At 39.2% G+C, this 22,140-nt stretch overlaps 1 protein-coding gene and 1 non-coding gene across 4 annotated transcripts in view; both read right to left on the bottom strand.

Moving 5' to 3' along the window:
• The window catches only part of LOC109951256 (tetraspanin-18-like), a 33,298-nt gene that overhangs the window by 3,903 nt on the left and 7,255 nt on the right, over positions 1 to 22,140 (bottom strand). For 2 of the 3 annotated variants that reach the window (XM_020585639.1, XM_020585640.1), the window contains exons 2-8: positions 20,098 to 20,180; positions 6,759 to 6,854; positions 5,171 to 5,365; positions 4,148 to 4,222; positions 2,840 to 2,938; positions 2,548 to 2,715; positions 2,061 to 2,144 (exon numbers count right to left, since the gene is read on the bottom strand). In XM_020585639.1, the coding sequence (XP_020441295.1) occupies positions 2,061 to 2,144; positions 2,548 to 2,715; positions 2,840 to 2,938; positions 4,148 to 4,222; positions 5,171 to 5,365; positions 6,759 to 6,854; positions 20,098 to 20,100 (720 nt within the window). In that variant the 5' untranslated portion in view covers positions 20,101 to 20,180. The remainder of the gene's footprint in view (positions 1 to 2,060; positions 2,145 to 2,547; positions 2,716 to 2,839; positions 2,939 to 4,147; positions 4,223 to 5,170; positions 5,366 to 6,758; positions 6,855 to 20,097; positions 20,181 to 22,140) is intronic. The other variant, XM_020585641.1, reaches the window with a different exon arrangement.
• On the bottom strand, positions 1,641 to 1,714 carry trnat-agu (transfer RNA threonine (anticodon AGU)). The gene has a single exon. It is a non-coding gene; the product is annotated as a tRNA-Thr (tRNA).

Genomic DNA, 22,140 nt, shown 5'->3' with positions numbered 1-22,140 from the left:
AGGTGTTCAAATACTTATGTTCAGCAGTGCAAGACAAATAAATTCTTTAAAAATCATACAATGTGATTTCCTGAATTTTTTTTTTAATTCTGTCTCTCAGAGTGGGAATGCACCTACAATGTGAATTTCAGACCCCTCCATGATTTCTAAGTGGGAGAACTTGCAAAATCGCAGGGTGTTCAAATACTTCTGTTCCTCACTGTACAGTGTATCAGGCTTTGATACACACGGTACTTTATTATTACTTTAAGTGGCATTCATTTTAGGTTTTGGTTTTAAGACTGAATTTGTTGACAGTTCCAGAAATATGGAAAATCTTATTTTATCATTTAAGCCTCCAGTGAGGAAAAAAATAACAAAAATCCACAGTTTGTAATATATCGTTACTCTGTCTTTTCCCTTTCAACACCTCATCTTCTAACACTCTACTTGAGACCTTCAAAAAGCTTCAAAGACACATGTCCAGACAAATTATTTTAAAAGTTTCAACTGCAAAATCTTCTAAGGAAAACTGGGCCTTCTCTACAGTCTTTCATGTACTTCTGCCTCTGTTAGTTTCCTGCTGTTTGATGCCTGATAATGAGATTTTTCTGTTAAACAAAAAGCACCTGTCAGGCCCGTTACTCAAACTTCAACCTGTCATGCTGCTAAATTGTCATTTTCATCTGTACCTTGTATCTGTGGCTGCCAAAATCATTTTTTGCCTCTCATGTGATGATTTCTACCTGTATGACTGTTGATGTGAAAAGGTGGTTTTCGAACTGAGCCTTTGCTCAGGGTGTGATATCTGATGTTTCTGACCGAACATTTTTAGCTGCCAAACAGCAGCTGCTGGTAAACACTCAGTCTGACTTCATCCTTGACAGTTTTATTCTATATCATAGCCATGTACTGTACAGCAGCAATAACTGGTCTTTTAGACATGTAACAAACCTCTCAGTGGTTTTCCTTCAACTGTACTGTACATGCATCCTGCAGTCATTTGCGTCAAACAGAGAAATGTATACGTTTCAGAGCTTCATCTCTACATCAAAATTCATAAATCACAGACAAAACATATTTTACATAAATATAATATAAATTATTGACAGTATGATGGTTTATTTATATAAAACTTATGAAAACCAGAGCGCTTTGCAAGAACAAATTGAAAAAGAAAGTCAGAAAAAGATGGCCAGATACTGACCAACTAAAGTGCAACTGTGCAACTAAAGTTGGTTGACTTCAAGATAAATGAGATGCACTGTGATATATTATTTAATATGCACAGATTTGGTTTGACAGGATGTTTCCAATCCCTTTTCCTTCATACTTGAGAAAAGTAGTGTTAAAACGGATCACTTTTACACATACTGTAAAGAATTCTGCTCCAATCCTCCATTATTTAAAAAGCTAATTTATATCTTATGTCCTTGTTTATCCAGTGGAAAAAAAATCTTAAACGGTGTTTAAATCTTTAAACAAAATAAATAAATATGAGGTTTGAAGATGTGCTGCTGTATAAACAATGCCACCAAGAAGCTAACTGCACAGCCAATGTGGGGCTCAAACCCATAACCCTGAACTTAAAGGTGTTATGCTCAACTAAATGCAGTAACCAGGCTTAACAAAGACCACAAGCTACACCACTAGCATTTAGAAGGTACTGCTGGGATTTGAACCCAGGATCTCCTGTTTACTAGACAGGCGCTTTAACCAACTAAGCCACAGCACCTCTTGACCAATGCATTGCTGGGGTCGAAATCCCAGTGTAGTGCTGTTATGAAGGAAATAAAACAGGAGCATCGGTGCTATACCGATTCTAGATCGACTCTATTTAGCTCCTTGATGTGTGCCCCGACAATTTGCGCTGCAGCAGCTCAGAGCACATCTAATCTAGTGGTCCAGAATTGCTTAAGAAGTAACTGCAGGTTTGTGATTTGTGATATTGGGCTACATAAATCAAATGTTACGTGTCTCAACACATCCTTATCTGTGTCCTCAATCCTTCATGTCTTTCCTATCCTTCAAAAGGAACAAGCAATAATTAGTATTTGAATGAAAGTGTGAGAAACACATACTTCAATAGTTAGCACCACGATGGCCAAAGCTCCTGCTGTGTAGATGTACGTCTCAAAGTAGTCCACCACCGCCGAGTAACAGCCCTGCATGAAAAAAGTGGCCATGAAACCCCAATGAATGATGTTCTTAATATAAGAAACCCACACTGTGGTGTGTCCATTTTACAGCATCTCTGTAATAATGTGATTTATAATCTGTATTATAATGTGCATGAAAGCACGACACATCACCCAGTCTTCAACTAAAAGTAGCAATAATACAATCAGTTATTAAAATGCTGCTTACACATGAATGCATCTGTGATAACACAGAAATTCAATATATTGTAGAACTTTTATTGAAGTGTTAAATTCCTTTAAATTAAATTAATTAAGTTAAATTACTTTCACCAGAGTAAAGGGTCTTCCATTGCTGTACGCTTTCCAAACCTGACATGACGTGCATTTGATATTGTGTTTGTGAGAAAAACGGGTTTCCTCTAATGACCTTGTTGTGTCTGAAAGCCACGCTGCCGCTCACACAGTGCTGCACACTGATGTCTCCAGGGTAACTGTTCCTCTGGCAACAGGCCTCAGGGATCATCTTGTTGGGGCTGAGGAGCCTGAAGAGGCTATCCTCAAAGTCCTCGGGGCCACTTACGCCACAGCAATCGAACTGCAACACAGTGGGAGGGAACAGTGCATTGTAAGCCTTGATCACTGATGGATGGCACTGTTGTCACACTGGGATGCTGGTAAGGCAGGAAAAAGTAAAAAGAGGAGTAGAAACTCTGCTTCACCGTGGTCATGATGGCATTCCATGTGGAGGTGAAGACGTCTGTGTTGTTGTGACCTTGATAGTGACGTTTCAGCTCCCCCGTGAAATACTCTCTGGTTAACTGTACAGAGACACAGTTCAGTTCAGGAAACTCTTCCTTGTAACCAGGTATCTACAGTCTGACCTGCCACCTCTGAAGATGATGTGTCTGTACACAGTTAGCTCCTTCTCAGCCTTTTGTTAAACTTTTACCATACACTCACTGTCCACTTTTTGTCCTTCCCAGCTCAGAATATTAGGAACACCTATGAATATAATGTAACTATATAAATTTAAGGTTCTATATGTAGGCTACACTAATTGCATTTAGCATGGCCCCACATTTCCTAAAATGGTATTATTTTATAATATATTGAACTATATGCAGTGCTGTAATACTATACTGAATTTTATAATACTTTTTCACAAAGGTATTTCTCTATCTTATCTGAAATTTTAGACTAGAACAGTAAATAGAATATGTTTATACAGTCTCACATTAGATCAACATATACACTCACTGGCCACTTATTACATACACCCATACAATGGTATGCAGCAGTTCCTAATATTGGCCAGGGCTCAAACCTGGAACCTTCTTGGTGTGAGGCAACAGCGCTAACCACCGCACCACTGTGCTGCCCCTGTGTCAAACAGTTCAACTTCTAAAATGATCAGTATTTGCATATTCATGTATTCTGGAAGTAGTAGTCATTATTTTAAAATGTGCATATTAAGTATAAGTTATGCAAAGGAGCATGTCTGTAAATGGAAGCTATGAGCTGATGTTTGAACAGAGCAGAAGAAAAAACAGTGGTGCTCCTGCAATGAGAGTGCTGTTTGACTGACATAATATTAACTGCCTGAAATAAAGTAAAGAAATATTAAGCACAGGGACTATGTTGGTGCTCAAAATTAAGTTGGCAGTCTGGCTGAGTAAAGGTTGACTTACTCGTATAATGACAACAACTATCAAGCATATTATTATGTTGATGTCTAGCCAATACTTAAACTATTTAAAAAGCTATAAGTAAGTTATAAGCCATAAATATTGCTGGCAATACTGACCCATTGTATGGGACTGGTGTATTCTGACTCATGGCGACATAATTGGACTAAAACACGCCACTAAATTTGAATAATCTCAATGGAAAATTTCCATCTCGTTTTTTGGGAAATGGCTGAGATTTAACTACAGGGGCTAATGAGACATGTTTACGTCATAACGATGTATTGATTAACTGAGTTTAGCTTCAGTAACAGGGTGAACTGATCCAGAGATAGTACTCACATGCTCCCTGAAGAGGAATGCCAGGATGGCAGCTGCCAGCTCAGCCAGGAAGATGAAGAGAATAAGCATGAAAAACTGGAAAAAAAAAAGATTAAAAAAAAATCTGTTACCCAACAGTGGATTCATACTGCACAGACTAATAATGCTGCATTATGACTTCACATATGTAAGATGTAAAATGTATATACAGTAGAAACATGAAATGTAATGTACACCATCAACAAAATAAAAAAACCCTCGTAAGTACCCAGTACAGTACAGTAGTATGCTGGCAAGTCTTTCTGTGAGTAATTTGTTTGTAAGTGACCTGCATGGGGAAATAAATGCTGAATAAACAAACAGTAATAGTAAAAAGCCCATGTCTTACAGATGAGCACTGCTACAGTCATCACCTCTAGATGGCACACTTGTAGTGTGTCACTCTGGTCTTGCAAAACATACATGCATGTACTGGAGGAGCGCATGAATGGATCAATGAACAGGCCCACTGGGCACAAGCTCGGGGGGCCAAGGGATCAGGAGACCAGAGCCCCTGTATCTCGTGACTATTAAGATTTCTTGTGGGAAAATCAAACAATTACAAAGAGACACAAAACGAGTAAAAAGAGAAGCAAAACAGCCACACAGACACAAAAAACAATACACATTTAAATGGATAAAATATACATTTTGAGCATCAGCCTATAGTCAGTAACCCATGCTGACAAAAGGAAAATACTATTTGAGACATTTTTGCCAATCAATTAAAACTCAAAAACTGTCATTTGCAAAACCATTCAGACCCTTAAGGCAGTACTCTGTAAAAGCCCCACTGGCAGCAAAACAACTTCTGTATATATTTTTTATTGTGACTTTGGTATGAACTCTCAGGACACAAGCTGTGATCTACAGTAAAAGAGAAAAATAAATAAATAAATTCTGTCTAGCTATGAATAGCTTCACTATAGAACTAACAAAGGTGTCGACTGGTACATCTCTACCATAAACATTACTGAAGATAACTCCTGACTGGAGCAGACTCACAAAGAGCAGGAGACATTTGTTCTCCCGGATGGCTCCGCAGCAGCCCAGAAAGCCCAGCAGGAACAGCATGCTACCCATGGCCAGGATGACGTAGACCCCGGTGAAGAGCAGAGGGTTGGCTGCAACAATCTCCCTGAAGCCCATTGGGTCCACCAGCACCCAAACACCGACACCCAGAAGGAAAGAGCCACCCAGCTGGTAGAGAAAGGGTTAAATATCCAGTCAGAATGATATCTACTCTGTATCAGATACCTATGCCAGGATTACAGCTGCATGAGTAACACTCCCCTTTTTTCAGCAGCTACAGTAAGTGTTGATATACTCTTAAAAAAACAGCTTGGAAAGTCAAAAAACTGACAAGCACAGCCCTTCCAAGGTGACGGGGAGGGGTTTTAGATGCTGTTCAGTGATCTGACATGCTCTGTGATCGACATCTTAAATGGACTTGCACTTATATAGTGCTTTTCTACCATAGCACTCAAAGCACTTCACACTACCATTCACTCACACAGGCAGGACAGCCATACAAGACCAATACGGGCAACTTGGGGTCCAATGACTTAAGGCATTAAACTCATAGTGCTCCAGCCCACAAGTGTAGTCACACTGGGAGCTTCTAACATGGGAATTTAACAGTAGCTGTATTTGCATTCAGGGATTTTTAACATCAAAGTCTGTTTCCAGACACTGGGGGTTACTATCTACGTATATGATTAAAGCCTTTTGTGGCTCCAGAAAGAGCTGTGTGAAATCTGATAAATGTTCTCAATGTAAACATCACATTTGTCTCTGTTGTACATTTCCCGTTGTTCATATTTTTGTCATCAAGATGTCGAGTTGCTAGTGCTTGTTATTGTTTTATTGTGGATTTGTCTCTCTTGATGTACTGCATGTGTGTGGGTTGAGCGCCTCCTCTTTTCCTTCTCTTAGGCTGGGCCACGCGGTGGATGGCACACCTGACTTGATCTTCACCAGATCATACTGTTTACCACTGTGACTCTCCAGGTGGCCGATCTCCTGTTCAAGCTGCTTGCACTCCCTCAGTGCTCACATCTGGATTTCCAGTCCGCCATCAGCCCAGCTCAGTTACCTGCTCACTCTCCATTGTATAGCCACTCCACACCAGCCAACTCACCGCAGGACACCAGCTAGCCTCCACCTCTGAGTTCTGGTTCACTTATCCTTCACTCAGTTACACCTAACCTACAGCATTATCACTAAACCTCTTACATGTTCACTGGTGTCTGCATTCTGCTTTTGGGCCTTTAATGTATTTACTCCATTGAAACATAACAATTTTTGGAATAAAATCACATTATAAGTATATTTAAAAATCTATTTCATCTTGTTTCATCCTATATTGTATTATCTTACAGCTGGAAACAACAAGGCAAGAGGCTGCATCTTAAGGCCACAATTTTTTTGTATTTCTCTGTCCTATAACATGTTGTATGACGTTTTACTTACATTTTTATCTTCTAAAACATTCTCAAATCAAAGTCAACCCAAACCTTTTCCCTTGATTATTTTTCTTCACTCCTCTGATTTCAGTCTGATGTTAAATGACCTATGAATAAAAGTAACTCACAAAGATGAAGAAGTTGAAGATGAACATCAGGTACTTCATACAGCTGAGGCAGTCCCCCTCCATGGCTGAGCCTCTTGCTGAAACCTCCCCCTGCCCCTGCACACACACACACACACACACACACACACATTAAACAGTGAAAAGCAGCACAATAACATAACATAATAGTTCATGAACACTCAAACACTGCAAAAATACAGACATACTTAATAAAGAGATTAAAGTTCCAAGCACCATTTATCAAACTTTGAAAGGACATGTGTTACAGCATTAAGTCATACTAGGTGGCACAATGTGCTATGCATTTTTGACTACATACTCTAAGTAATATGGCATATACTGCATTATATGGCATACATCCAGAAAGTTGATTCACTAGGATTCAGTGATGAAATGTTGTTGTGAACAAAGACAAAGTGAATTTCCTCTAACTGTAAATCATAATCTATTTCTTTAAATGGATCAAAGACACACATTCATCAGTGATCAAATAATGTGCAAAAACACAAAAAAGCATCATTATATAACATGCATAGATCTAAGAATCACATGCAGTAGCATTATTCAGCTTGTTGCATTAAGCTACTAAAGGCTTGATCACTCTTCTGTGGTTCATATACTTAAGGCTGATATGGTGTATAGTACACACAGGGACAGGACACAGAAATGCATGATGATACATCAGCAGTAACAGTTTTTGTCAGTTTTGGGGATGTGACACTGACAGCCTGTGCCTGTGGGATCATATGACACATGGAGGGATGTTGGCTGGTGCTGAGGAGGACATGTTGATGTAAGTGGGGCCATCAGTGGGGGTGTGAAGAGGACCAACTGTGCACTTATGTTCCTGATGGTGTTTACCAGTTAAAACTGACATACAGCCACACATCTGAGAGAACAGCGAGCAATTTAGTAACTGCAAATTTAATCAGGAGCAACCACACACCTACTGAAACAGGAACAGCCTACAGTTTAAATCACTACCTTCATATCATTCAGTTTTTTATCATCAACAAATCCCATGAAAAGAACAAAACCAGCCATGGATGGTCTATCTCTGAATACTTTCTGACCTCCCTGCTACACACGGCTTTGGTTTCCACTGAAGACATTAATCCTTAAAGCTACTCCACCTAATTTCTTTTCAGTCACTAGTGGGTCTAGTGAGACTCACACCAGAACCTACTGCTCTGTGCTCTTTGTATGGTCTGCCCCATCCTTCCCGTTTCCTGAAGCGACAACATAAATTACCGACACCCGGTTGCAACAAACTGTACAAAGCTAGTGTTGGCAGACTGCTCCGGCTCTATGGCAGCATTGCCGCAATAAGATTGACGAGACTGACAATTCAGCAATTTAATGTGACACAAAGCACTACTGTTACATAAAGCTCAAATTACTCCAAAAAAAAAAAAAAAATCAGCACAAAGGTTAAAATCATGACCATACTAGGTTGCTAATGTTACCAAAACAATCATGTTACCTTTAGATGCTAACACACCCATAAGGAAATTGATACATTGAAAATAATGTGGCACATTTCTGAGACCCCCCCCACCAACCACCACCACCACCATCATTTTGAGATTTTCAAGGGGTCCACACTGTCAATCAAGGAGTCTGAGAGCCCAAGAGACCCCACTGCTGTTACGGCACAATAACATGTGAGAATAGTTACTTCAGCAAGTGGCCAAAAGTGACACGTTTACTGCAGGTTCAAGTGATAAAGCCCAAAGTAATTATATTAGGCACAGAAGAGGAAGGCAGGCAAAAAGCGACAAAGCCTGTGCAAGGAGGAGATCGGGCTGGATTGATGGGTGGCCAAAACATTTCTTGTTTCAAACCAACAATCAAAGTGACCATCAAAATCTCTTTTAGATTTTCACTGTCACATCATAAAACAGAAGAATGTCCGATTTGCAGAGCACACACAAATTGTGTTTTCTTAATGAGCTCTATCAGCAAATCAGCATCAAAACAGAAAACCCTTATGTGTGTCGTTCTAGAGGGCATGTACAAACAAATATTCTGTCATTTAATTTAAAGGACTTGTTAGATAATACGGTTATGTAAAGTTTAAATGAGAATAATTCTCTTTTCAATAAGAATAGAGGGCAAAGCTGTGACAACTCAAGTTTGGAAGGTGATATGTGTTTTGAGATATCTTCTGGTGCTTTCCAGGCCTCTGGATTAAAACCAGCAGTTAACAACAGTCATTCCTTCTTATTTGCCATCTCAGTTTTGCTCTCAGCTGTGTAAACGTTTATTTACTGCTAATTTGAATGCTCTGTGTGGAGCTTTTACTTTAATGAAGTAAAACGCTGAGTGCTCTACTCTCACTGCAATTAAACATGCATTTTGTGATTGCTGGTGCACTCTGGGTAATTGCAGCTTCTTCGGGTGAAGTCAGGGTTAATAAAATAAAGCACGTATGGTGTGTTGGGAAGCTGTCTACACATGCACTCGGCATTATTAGCAGTCCTTGTCAATCACTCATGGCAGCACAATTACACAGGAATTACAATTACACAGATAGTAATGTTATCATAAAATGAACAAGGGGAAAACACAATTACAGAAACACTGATTGTAAGAAAAGTCAAACAAGAATACATAAAGAGCTGAAAAAAAAAACATTAAAACACTGCGAGCACTGTAGTGATGGCAGGGTTACATAGTCACATTTGCAAAACGGCTGCTGTGATTACAGAGATGGAAAGTCAGAAACAGGCGTCTTGATTAAAAACCAACAGGGGTCATAAACGCAACAACAGCTGCCACAATTACAAGTAATTATGATTAAATCAATCATTATTAAATTATTACAATTATAATTACATGATTACAATTACATTTAAGATCCAAAAACAGCTGTTGTAGAAGTAGCCTAAGAACTGTAACTTCACACCAGCTGCAATTTTAATCACAGAAACTAGTGTGGTTTTTTATACTAACAGCATTTATATGCGAAAATGTATGAAATGCAAGGGTGTAATTTTCTTCTCAGCTTAACAGGAGATGTCTCCTGGTAACTGCTAAAGGTCCTGTTATTAAAATCTTTATCAATGACTGTGGTGTTCTTCAAGGGTTAAAAAAAAGGAAAATGGCATTGATGACCGACTGATCGATAAAATGGTTTGCATAAAAAACATGCAGTTTATCAAACTTTAGTAAATGAAATGAAATTCAAATAAGTGACATTGGTAATTAAATCTCTAAAAAAAGATATTTTAGACAGAATCCTACACTACCACAACGTGATGAACACAGACACATTTTACTTTTAATTAATGTACTACATGTACTGTGTGCAATAAATGTCAACTAACTTTACACTCTGCCCACACATGAGGTTACATAGACACACAAAGCAGCACAGTGTCACTTTCATGGGAAATGAACAACACAAACAGGCACAAGAGCACTGTGTGCAAAGATGAAAAGTGGCACTGCGTACCCATGCAACTCTCCAACAGCCATCATTATGGCTAATTTTTAAAGAGTAACTTAGCACAACTTGAAACTCTCATTTTTATGGACCCTGCGAGGGGACACAGGAGGACAACATAATATAAAATAAAATTAAATTAAATGTTGGTTGACTTTACAAGATCTCACAAAGTCAACCACAGATTTTTTTCCCTCCTATGTCTCCTCCTGGGCTCCGTACATTTTTGCCGATCCCCGGTGTTTTTTAATTCGGACCTTGCTGCAGTGATGTAGAAGTGTACTCTATGACGTGTCGTACACTGTGACCTCACTCTTGGGTGTGGTTACAGGTGCACCAGAGCACACTTCTGGCCAACATCAGCAGTGAAACAGCTTTGAAACTTTCATTTACAAAGGGCAATGAAGCACTGACTGGTGTTCAGTTACTCTTACATACAGTGCTGGTTTAAAGCAGGCCTTTGGAGAAGTGGTTTAACTAATGATGCATCAAAGAGTGCGCACCCTTTGTTGAAAATGAAACAGGGAATTCAAACTGTTTTGTGGGAAAAATGTGGAACAGCCATATACATACTACTGTGTTACATCTGTTTGTATTTTCAAGTTTAATCTTAATGTCAGAACTATTTTGGCTTCTTATTGGTGGTTTCTCTGTTGGAAATTGATTGGTTTAAATTTACACAAGCCACTTTGATTTTGTATTGAGACATTTTCTTGTCTGAAGAAAAGTTTTTTCCACAGTAGTTCCTTCAGTACTGCTGTTATTCTCTATTAAACCTCTGTTTCTGTCCTAACGACTATGTTGATTAATGTTTTTTAAAATCAACAGCTTGTTTCACTTGTGTGTCTGCTTTCTTGGCAACTGTAATTTTGTCTCTGTGAAAAGAGAAGGGCAGAATTTTACCTTCACCGTACAAATGATGGTTTTATTATAAGTATATTATTATGATTCTTCTCACCAAAATGTCACCTGTCACCAAAATGTACTTTTAAACAAAACATGTCATGGTTGACACTATTCAGAAATATCTTTCTGCTACTTTTGATCTGTTTTTCTTTGTTTTCTCTCTTTCTTACCAGCTTAGAAAGGATAATAATCCTTGCTCTGTCATCTTTGTTGCTCCTAACTTCACTCTGGGCTGGGGTGACTGTAGACCGTTCAATCAGAGGGAGCTGTTCATGCTGAGGTATGGTCCCACACCAGCAAACATGCCAAGTGTGTCTGAACTGGCTGAAGACTGCAGTGAGGAAATGAAGCCAGATCTGTGGTGAAGACCTTTGCTTTTACCTGTGCCCTTAGATCAGGTTGAACAATGTACAAAATCTGAAGTATGAAAAATATGTCTAATGGTGATAATATGGTTTGCATCTGGCCTGTAACTACGTCACTGAAAAAGTTTTTCATGTACAAAACTGCAGGTCCTACTTGTACTCTTCCTTGTACTTTGAATTTTGAATGTGTATCACACACAGAGTAGGCCAGAGTGGTGCTCAGGTCCCTTGTGGATCCTTTCAAAAATAGGTCTGTAGGCAGCTGGGCAATTTTATGCAGCCATACAGCGAATGGCCACAAATAATTCCCATTCCCCTCTACACTCATGGAGAATTGCAATGCTTGGATTCTATTATCTTGCAGTCTGCTTCTCCCTGCAGCCATTTCCCATGAGCCAACACAGCAGATCCTTCAGGTACTAAGCTTAAGCAACCCACACTGGCAGTGCCTGGGTATGCACAAGTGTATAATAAATTTACTGTCTGAGCATCTGGTGTATGTTTGCTTGCCTGAGTGTGCACCCAAGTACTGATGTGTTTCACTAACCCCCACAGCTGTTAGCTAGTGTGCTCCCTGAGCTCTAAACCTGCATGCCGCGAATGGTTGGCTTCATGGGGCAGGGCACAACCTGTGTACACAACACCGACACATTGACATATCCCTGATAAAGACAATGAGGCTAATGTGTTAGCAAACATTGTCTATTTATACATCCAGCAGACACAGAACAACATTAGCATTCATATGGAGTCAGGTCTCAGGCCACCACTGAGGGAACTACCTACTGTCTACTGATAAATGTTCCACTACGTTCACCACCTATATCTACAGTGCCTTGCGAAAGTATTCGGCCCCCTTGAACTTTGTGACCTTTTGCCACATTTCAGGCTTCAAACATAAAGATATAAAACTGTAATTTTTTGTGAAGAATCAACAACAAGTGGGACACAATCATGAAGTGGAACAAAATTTATTGGATATTTCAAACTTTTTTAACAAATAAAAAACTGAAAAATTGGGCGTGCAAAATTATTCAGCCCCCTTAAGTTAATACTTTGTAGCGCCACCTTTTGCTGCGATTACAGCTGTAAGTCACTTGGGGTATGTCTCTATCAGTTTTGCACATCGAGAGACGGAAATTTTTGCCCATTCCTCCTTGCAAAACAGCTCGAGCTCAGTGAGGTTGGATAGAGAGCGTTTGTGAACAGCAGTTTTCAGTTCTTTCCACAGATTCTCCATTGGATTCAGGTCTGGACTTTGACTTGGCCATTCTAACACCTGGATATGTTTATTTGTGAACCATTCCATTGTAGATTTTGCTTTATGTTTTGGATCATTGCCTTGTTGGAAGACAAATCTCCGTCCCAGTCTCAGGTCTGTTGCAGACTCCATCAGGTTTCCTTCCAGAATGGTCCTGCATTTGGCTCCATCCATCTTCCCATCAATTTTAACCATCTTCCCTGCCCCTGCTGAAGAAAAGCAGGCCCAAACCATGATGCTGCCACCACCATGTTTGACAGTGGGGATGGTGTGTTCAGGGTGATGAGCTGTGTTGCTTTTACGCCAAACATAACGTTTTGCATTGTTGCCAAAAAGTTCGATTTTGGTTTCATCTGACCAGAGCACCTTCTTCCACATGTTTGGTGTGTCTCCCAGGTGGCTTGTGGCAAACTTTAAACAACACTTTTTATGGATATCTTTAAGAAATGGCTTTCTTCTTGCCACTCTTCCATAAAGGCCAGATTTGTGCAGTATACGACTGATTGTTGTCCTATGGACAGAGTCTCCCACCTCAGCTGTAGATCTCTGCAGTTCATCCAGAGTGATCATGGGCCTCTTGGCTGCATCTCACACACTCTTGTGTGTTACAGCCTGCTCAGTGTTTTATAACTAAGGTGTCACTTTATTTTTAAGCTCATTTAATAAGACAAGTTGAACCAGAACAGACTCATTTGGAGCAGCATAGAAACACATACAGTACACACATGGATCACTGTGTAGAGCTATGGGCAGCTTCTGCACAACTTCTATAATTAATTAAAGTCCCACTCCAGAAACATTTTCATTTTTATATTTGTATATAAAAATACTTTACTATAAACAATATGCAGTCTAACACAGCTTTTCCTCAAAAAAATTTCAGTGGGCCTCTGTAATAGGAATGAACATTGCCCCTCATTGTGCATTCCAGGATCTATGAATGTTGCCGTCATCCCTTATGTGGATTTGAATAATTTTGCACGCCCAATTTTTCAGTTTTTTATTTGTTAAAAAAGTTTGAAATATCCAATAAATTTCGTTCCACTTCATGATTGTGTCCCACTTGTTGTTGATTCTTCACAAAAAATTACAGTTTTATATCTTTATGTTTGAAGCCTGAAATGTGGCAAAAGGTCGCAAAGTTCAAGGGGGCCGAATACTTTCGCAAGGCACTGTACATGTGTCTGAAAACACTGGGCATCAGTGCCATATGAGGCATTAAGGGTTAAGAGAGGCAACCAATCAGCTACTGAATTTGAAAGATTTTTTACCACTTAAAAAAAACGGTTCAAAAAGACAGCACATCCAAATCCCAAATATACAGTATATATACAACAATCTGTCCAGTGTCTTGTATTCAACCAACAGTAAAATTAAGTCATTATCAACATACCGGTAGTTAAAAGTCAGTTATTTTTCTGTCAATTGACTAATCACTTTATCGAATAATCATTGCAGCTCCACACCCAAATACCGAGGTAAATACTGAACTCAGTATCATGGAGCAAAATCCATTTGATTTCAACACGGCTGATTCTTAATAAACCTGTGTATAGTTTTAGGTCACATGGTAACAAGCACAGACTGATTTCATGAGCTAACCCTTTAAATATACATATTACGACATTAACATTGATAACACCAAATATTTCACTTCAATTTTACTTCCATAGTGGCAACCAATGCATGCATTATCCTTATTAGCATTTTTAATACAACCACTAGCCAACAAAGTTGGGGACTGCGCAGTCAGCATATTGCAGCAGTGAAACAAGATCCCAGTGTGAATCCCCAGGCTTTCCACAGCAACTCTGTGCAATTGTGTCTGCAGCGATTGCCCACCAGTGACAGGACACTCCAGTCTAATAAATCACAGTGTCACAGAGGCCTGAAGGAAGTGTGCTCCCCCAGTGGACCTGATTGATGCAGCACTGTTCAGTGTGCAGCTCGGGGTCAGAAGGAAACGCCCAATGGATTTAATTTTCCTGCAACCATACATCAGTAATGAGAGAGTTGTGTAAACAGATTAAATCTCTTTTATAAAATACTGGTAAATCTCAGAAATATTGAAGTGCGTGCTTGCTCTGTGCATTGCTTCTGATAATCAGAATACAGTGATATGCTGTATATGTTTCCTCCATGTGTTCAAATGCTTTGCAACCACAGTCTGTGATACCATAATTGAATAAGTATCTGTAAAATTGTATTAGCATAAAGTCATCAATTTGTGCTGTTAATTTTTTCAAGGGGTTATTTGTGATGAAATGTTTCTGTCTGACATTTGATATTTTTTATTAGGAACAAATCCCATAAAAAAAGAAAATCACCAATGAACAGATTCACATAAATGAGTATTCTATATCTAAAGCCTATTATTATGTTATTCCTTAGATCCACAGAGCTCCACTGTTGTCCAAGAACTATTGAAGACACGTCAATGTCCTGCATGTGGGACACAGTGAGCGTGAACATAGCGGGGTAGAGGTACCAGTGTGTACACGTCCCATTGCAGGACTCTGCTTCACTGAAAAACTTCTCTTTTATCTGTTTGCAAGTTACTTTAACAAACTGAATGAACAATTTTGACTTTTTTCACTTTGTTCTGAAGTCACTGACAGGAGGGAGAATGAGAAATATTGGTGAAATGTGGGGAGAAGAGAAACCTTGAACAAAGCAAGCCTCAGGAGAGTGTTTTCAGAGGTAATTATTAGCACTCCCTTCTCTCTCTGTCCTTGCTGAAAGCAACCTGTTATGAAAACCAGTCACATGGACAGCTTCTCCCTTTGAGGGACTGCCACCATGCCTCATAACCATAAATAGAGCAAGGCAGGGGAGACGTCAGATTATCTTCTTTCACACCCTTTGATTTTGGAAAGGTCTTGAGTTGCATACCAAATAAAAACCAGTTGATCCTGAATACATAAAGATGGGGGTGCCCCTGAAGGCGAAGGAGGTATAAGCCTCTTTAAACATCCATACATGTCCTGTTCTGAATGCTAGACTGATGGTAAATAAATGAAAATGAAGAAGCAAGAGCAAGAAATGCTCTCATGGGGTCACCAGCAATTTAATTTTAATTAGCCAAATCATCAGCTACTTTAATGAGGCACTGAAACCAGTTTGGGCCATTTAAGTCCCACTTCTTTCCTTATTAGCTGCAATGTTGAAGTGATTGCCATGGTAGCAATTTTTAACACAAAAGTGAAAATACCACCTTGCAATCTCAGCAGCTAAAGACGTGTGTCATTAACATGTGAAGATTCTGGTAAACACTTACTATCATTTCTGCATTATAGAATTAAATTGACTCCTAGTTTATTATGATCTATAGAGAGCTGACATGTCATCCCACTTTTGGGCTAGGTAGCATGTGTCCCATTAGCCTTTGCTGAACAGTGACAGCAGTAAATGTTTTTGGCAGCACAAACTGTTATGGACACAGCACTAGGAGAAGTGTGTACACTGTTAGACTAAAGTCTGCTAATTAATGGAAAACTACTGATTACAGTATTAGCGCTGGCCATCCTCCATACTGGTCATGAAAACACTGTATGAATACAAGATTTTTTCCCTGCAAATTACATTTGAAACAGCAGCAGATATGTTAAACCTGAGGATCCATATGGTGAGATTTACTGTGTGATCACCACTGGAAGCAACAGAGCCTCTTTCTTTGAGATATGATCTGCACTGCCTGAAGACTGTACCTGATAATCCCACCCACTTTTCCAGTCTGTCAAGAAGGAGTTTATGGTCCACAGTATCAAAGGCTACACTGAGATGAAGCAGCACCAAAACTGGTGTTTGAATTGACTGTCATTTAACACATTTATCAATGAAGCGCTGTAAGATTTTTTGACATGTTGGGGGATTAATTAGCTTCTAAAAGTGGCAAAATAAAGGCTGAGAATTATTGGTATTCCTGTTGATGATGTTAGAGAAAAAGGCTTGTCTAGTCTTATTTCAGAATTTAAATGTGAAGCGTCTCTCTAAAGATCTCATAATGAACCTGAAGATTACTTTTTCTCCATTTGTTTTACTCTTTTCTGACCTGACACAGCCAGTGTGTTTCTCCATGGTGCTGCCTGCTCACCAGGCTTTTACCTTTTCAGGTGCAATGGTGTCAGTAAGTTCCAGAGTCTTAAGGCAAAAGTGATCAAGGAGTAAATAATTCTTCTAGACCTTTATAAACCTCGGAGGTCTATAAACTGTTAACAGCAAGATTTCTGGTGTGCCTTTCAACACAACGTTCAACGGACTCAGACTCACCACATGGTAACTGCTTACACTGGAACGAGTCTTTACAGCAGCAGCATCTCTACGTACTACTGGGCGGACAGAGAACATCACTATTCAGAGTGATCTTGTATTTGGTACAATATGGTATTCATCTAGTTAGGTTCTGACCTCATTTCAGAACCAGCAGCTGTCTGACCTCTTTAAACAGTCGAGCCCCAGTATTGGTTCGTAGCTTCTCTACAGGGAAACTATTGATTATTAGCTGTTAAATTTAGGTCATGTTCTCTGGGAATTACATGAGTTTCATATTTCTGTTGTTACAACTGCAGCAGTAGTAGTAGTTAGAAAAGCTAGAAAAGAAGTTCCAGTGAAATAACCTTTTAAATATACTGAGGACTGTGGACTGAACAGTCAAGCTCGCCATCTGCCACAGTCAGACACTACAACACTTTCATGTTTGTGTGTATAAGTATGTGGGCATGACCACATGTGCCTGTGTGTGCTGCATGTTTCACCAGGAGGTTCAGTCCAAGGAGCACACACAGTGAGAAGATGAATTACCTTCCATATTGACTCAACACCCTTGGAAACCAGACAAACTAATTTGTTTCTACTGGAGTCCAGTAGACGGACCTCACGAACATCTAACATGTCTGACTGTGTAAATAAGTTAAGTTTAACTGGCCTTAATACTTAGCAGGCATATTAGTTTAATTCACTGATCAGTCAATGATGTAAGCAGACCAAGTTTAATATTTCCATGCTACAATAAATAAAGAAGCTCTGTGTCAGAAATACAAAAGTGCATTTGATACAAAAAAAGGATCAAACTAGTAGCAGAGCATAGAGTCAGGCCTGTGTTAACTTACATAGTTCTCTGTGTCGAAAAGCTCCAGTGCTGTCTGTAAACTACTAAAAGCACATGAGTGAGCCACACTGGGTGACATGTTCCTTCATTATCGTGAACACACAACCTGTAGGGTACCCACACGATACAATGTCCTGCTGCACCAAATACTTGCTAGAGCACCAAATACTGATTAATCTGCCACTGAAAATAGTCCCCAACAGCTGCATTCTCTCCTCTTGTTTGTGTGATGGCTGTTTAAAAATACAATGGACAGCTGTTCTAGAGAATTACTGAGCCTCTTTAAAAAGTAAACCTACATATTTGTGAGGAGTTTTGAAAGGATACACCTTCAGTAGTGTCCTTGGGGCTGAGAGCCACAGGCAGAGTAGGGAGGGCAGAAAGCACATTGTTAGTTTTAAGCTTTTCATAGACTTTTTTTTGACAGTAACATAATTACAAAACCCTAATTACCAACCCTATTCTTTTATGCTTTGTACTAGAAAATTAAAATGTTGACTTGGGATCAGACACAGTTTAAATTATTCATACTAATGCCACTCATAGTTGAAATGTCATCAGACTTTGCAGGTCGATCCAGAATATGTTAACTATACTCTGCTGGCTGTTTAACAGAGCCACTAGTCTAAAACTAAAAGCACTGCAATAAATCCTCCATTCATAAAGTGAATGGAAACTGTTAAAGGGGTTTTTCTTTTACTTTAAGGTCACTTGGTGAATGAAATCTGTAGTGTCATTTCACCGTATTACACCAATACTAGGGGTACATGTAATATTTGTTGTATTAGACTGTGTTAAGTTTACTTAGATGTAACTGCCTGTTTACATTTGTTGCAATTACACAATGAATAATTTTTGTTTTTAGTACCTGTGAATTACTGATCAATTTAATTTCCTCTGGTTTCTAAATTATTTAAATAAATCGATCTAAGAAGGAAAAACTACTTTGGTGAGCTGATCACATCTGATAGACAAGCTATGACAAGAAGTAAATAGGTGTTGCTTATATTTTCACAGGTCAGAAGAAAACAAAAGAACAACAACTTTGTAGCCACTGTTCTCACTCAGAATGGACAGATGCAAACATAAACTCCTTGGAAAGGTAATCAGAATTCAGGGCCATGGGAAGGAAATGACCAAAACTGAAACTGGTGGATTGTGACAGTCTGAAAGATCAGTCTGATACAGCTTTTCATTTCCTCAATCGTACAGTCCAAATCATAGCAAGAAAGCTGCAGGAGTTTACATCAGGAGATCAAAATCCCAGTTGGATATTAGTTTGCAACTATCTACTAACATTACCGATTCATGATAAAAGTGGTAATCAGTGTAAGGACAGTGATTTCTGTCTTCATATATAATCCAATATTCTACATGTTTTGTATGGAAACAACAAAGGGAGGAATTGAGGATACTGACAAAGCAGACAGGTAAAGTCTGACCAGTTGAATTGCACAGGCTCACTAGTAAATTACAAGAGCTTACTAGAGTTCAGGCTAAGAAACCAAGCAGGGAGAAGAAGACACATGCAGTCAGTCCGGGCAGAGCAATAAATCCATGGGGGTCTACCCAACAGATTCCAGCTACAGAGGAAACACAAAAAACTGAGGCAACAAGGATCACAAAAGCCACCACAAGAGCACCTCTGACAATCTGGAAAAGAACAAAAGGTAACAAGCAGTACACACACACAGAGAAAAGTATTAAGACAAGAGAAGACAGGTGTGTGTGTGTGTGTGTGTGTGTGTGTGGTGAGTCCCAAGAAGGAGCTGGCGGACTGCAAACAAAGCAGAGCTTGCATGGAGATCTCGCACATGCACAGTTAAGTGTTAATACTTCAGACGCTGTAAAAAGTTATGGTGGGTTGGAGCTTTCAGGGCCATATTTTTAACAAATATGCAGGTCTGGTGTTTCGTAATGAGGAAATATGTCACCAAGTGTAGTGGTGTGTTTCACTGAGGTGGTTTAATCGTTTTTGAACAACATTGGAGGTCTATGGCACAGACGAACCAACTAATCCAGGCTGGAGATCGATAAGACATTAACTGTGAGTAGAAGCAGTTCATTATAGAATATAGAAAATAACCAGCCTTCTCCTTTAAGACTTAGAAACACTGAAGGCAGCGTGAACATATTTAAAGTTGACTGAACCAACTCTGCCCAGCTGACCCATCTCAGAGTTTGTTAAACTCCCTATCCACCTGAAGACTGAACACTGTGACTGTACAAAGTAGCAACAGAAAGCATCATACCATATGTACCTGTTTAATGGCTTCAAATGTAGATGGGAGAAATGGCAGTTTTCAGCCTTTGCCTGCGTGCTGCTTTACATCAGCTGCAGGGAAAAGAAAGAGAAGTAATTATGAGCGCATGATACATGTACAGTATTTAGACAGACATGTAGAACTCACCTGTGAGAGGAACAGTCAAAAGGTTAAAACATCACTCACATTAAATGCCTAAATAATCACAAGGGGAGACTGTAAATCCTGCCTTTGGTCTTGGCCTCTATTATTATATTTTAAATGACTGATGTTTAATACTTTCTTTCTGACACTTAGACTTTAATGATTTGTTTTAGTCAAACTGGCAGCACCTCAAACTATGGTTCAAACTGAAATATCTCAGGATGAATAAGTTTTCATCTAGCACCACGATCAGGTCAGACTTAAATCTGTCCAGTACTTTGGTTTATGAACAAATAACTGCCCAAGAAAAGACATTCCCATCAGTCTCAGCTGTACCTTGTGTCAGATGATTCATTACAGTGGGATCAACCATACAGTATTACAATTAGTTAGTTGACGACATGATTAGCTGAGAAGAGTGCTTACAATTACTGAGGCACTTAGGTGATCTCAACAACCATTTAAATGTCACCTAAATGTAAGGAAATACAGTATTCTATATAATTTGGGTACCACACTATAGCTGAAATTACCTCGGTACTGTCTGTGGTCTGCAGGCCTCATCAAGCACATTTAACACACAAGCCTGAACATGCTAGTCTTAAACGTATTTACATGTTTCTTAAGCCGATTTAAAAGTTTTTCAAAGTGCTCCTTCTAGACAAAAACACAGATAGGTTCTCACTGTAAGCCCTACCTTGTAGTAAACCTAATGTCTAACTGTTGCTATAGCAACCAGCACATGTGAGGAGGGAACAAAATCATGATCGATGTCATTGCTGCACTGGTACTGTACGGTACCCACGGTACATTAGAACATGGAAATCCAAGAGAGAAGGAAAAGTCAGTAATGAGAGTGATTCATCATGCTCACTATGTTTGTGCTACACGATTCACTGTTCGTGATTCATGTTTTTTTCTTTGTTTTCAATATGTGATTAAAAAGTGGAGAACTATTTGTCACAATCATCCAGACTTGTAAGCAGCAAACATGAAGAGAGAGATGAAGAGAATCGTGACAATTGTTAAAGCTGAGTAAGTAAACTATGATTCAGCTGACAACACACAAGCACAGAGACAATGCTGCAGCACAATTAACACCGGACAAACTAACCCCACAGTAGGAGCTCCTTTTTTTGTATTTCACAGTTGACAAAGCTTTTGATGAATACTCAATGTGATTACTGCCCACTGTGGGCAGCCATATATTGATCTTAGAGAACAGATGACCAAGCAATTGTTTTCTACTCATTCTAGTTGAGAAAAGTGAATTTGCTTTTGAGCAGAAAACAACTTAGCAGGCAGCTCCAGGATGCAGAGCGTGTCTCATTCTTCGCTGACGGTGTTCGATGAATAAAGGCTGCAGCTCACCTTAGTGACTCAACTCCCTGGAAATGTTGTTTCACTCGAACACAAATATTCATTTGTAAATGTGCAGCGCTCAAGGTAAAAAAAAAAAAAAAAAAAAAGGTCATTATTTAAAGATTTTAACAGTTAAAAACTTCTAACCTGCTTCATCAGGACCATGTTTGTGGTTTGATCAGATTTGACTGACCGTTACCAGGCACCATCAGTAAACAGCCCCACATCTGTCTTCAAATTTTGACTGAAATATTGCTAAATCCAGAATGGAGCACACAGATCACAGTTTGTCTTCACTAAGACAGACATATCTAATAAGAAATAATCAAAACTGCTCAAACTTTAGGAGAAGATGATGTGCTGATGTGGGAGCCCAGCCCTCAAAGAGTCACATCATGTATAACCATACTGCTGCTGGTCACTTTTCAAAATAAATAAATATTTGTGCCCAAAATGACTACACAAATGACTATAATTAATAAGAATATTGCTATAATTGTGGGTAAATCATAGACTGTTCAGCAG

Source organism: Monopterus albus, unplaced genomic scaffold (genome assembly GCF_001952655.1).
Source record: "Monopterus albus unplaced genomic scaffold, M_albus_1.0 scaffold372.1, whole genome shotgun sequence".
NCBI classification, from domain to species: Eukaryota; Metazoa; Chordata; class Actinopteri; order Synbranchiformes; family Synbranchidae; genus Monopterus; species Monopterus albus.
This window is presented reverse-complemented; position numbering and strand designations above follow the sequence as displayed.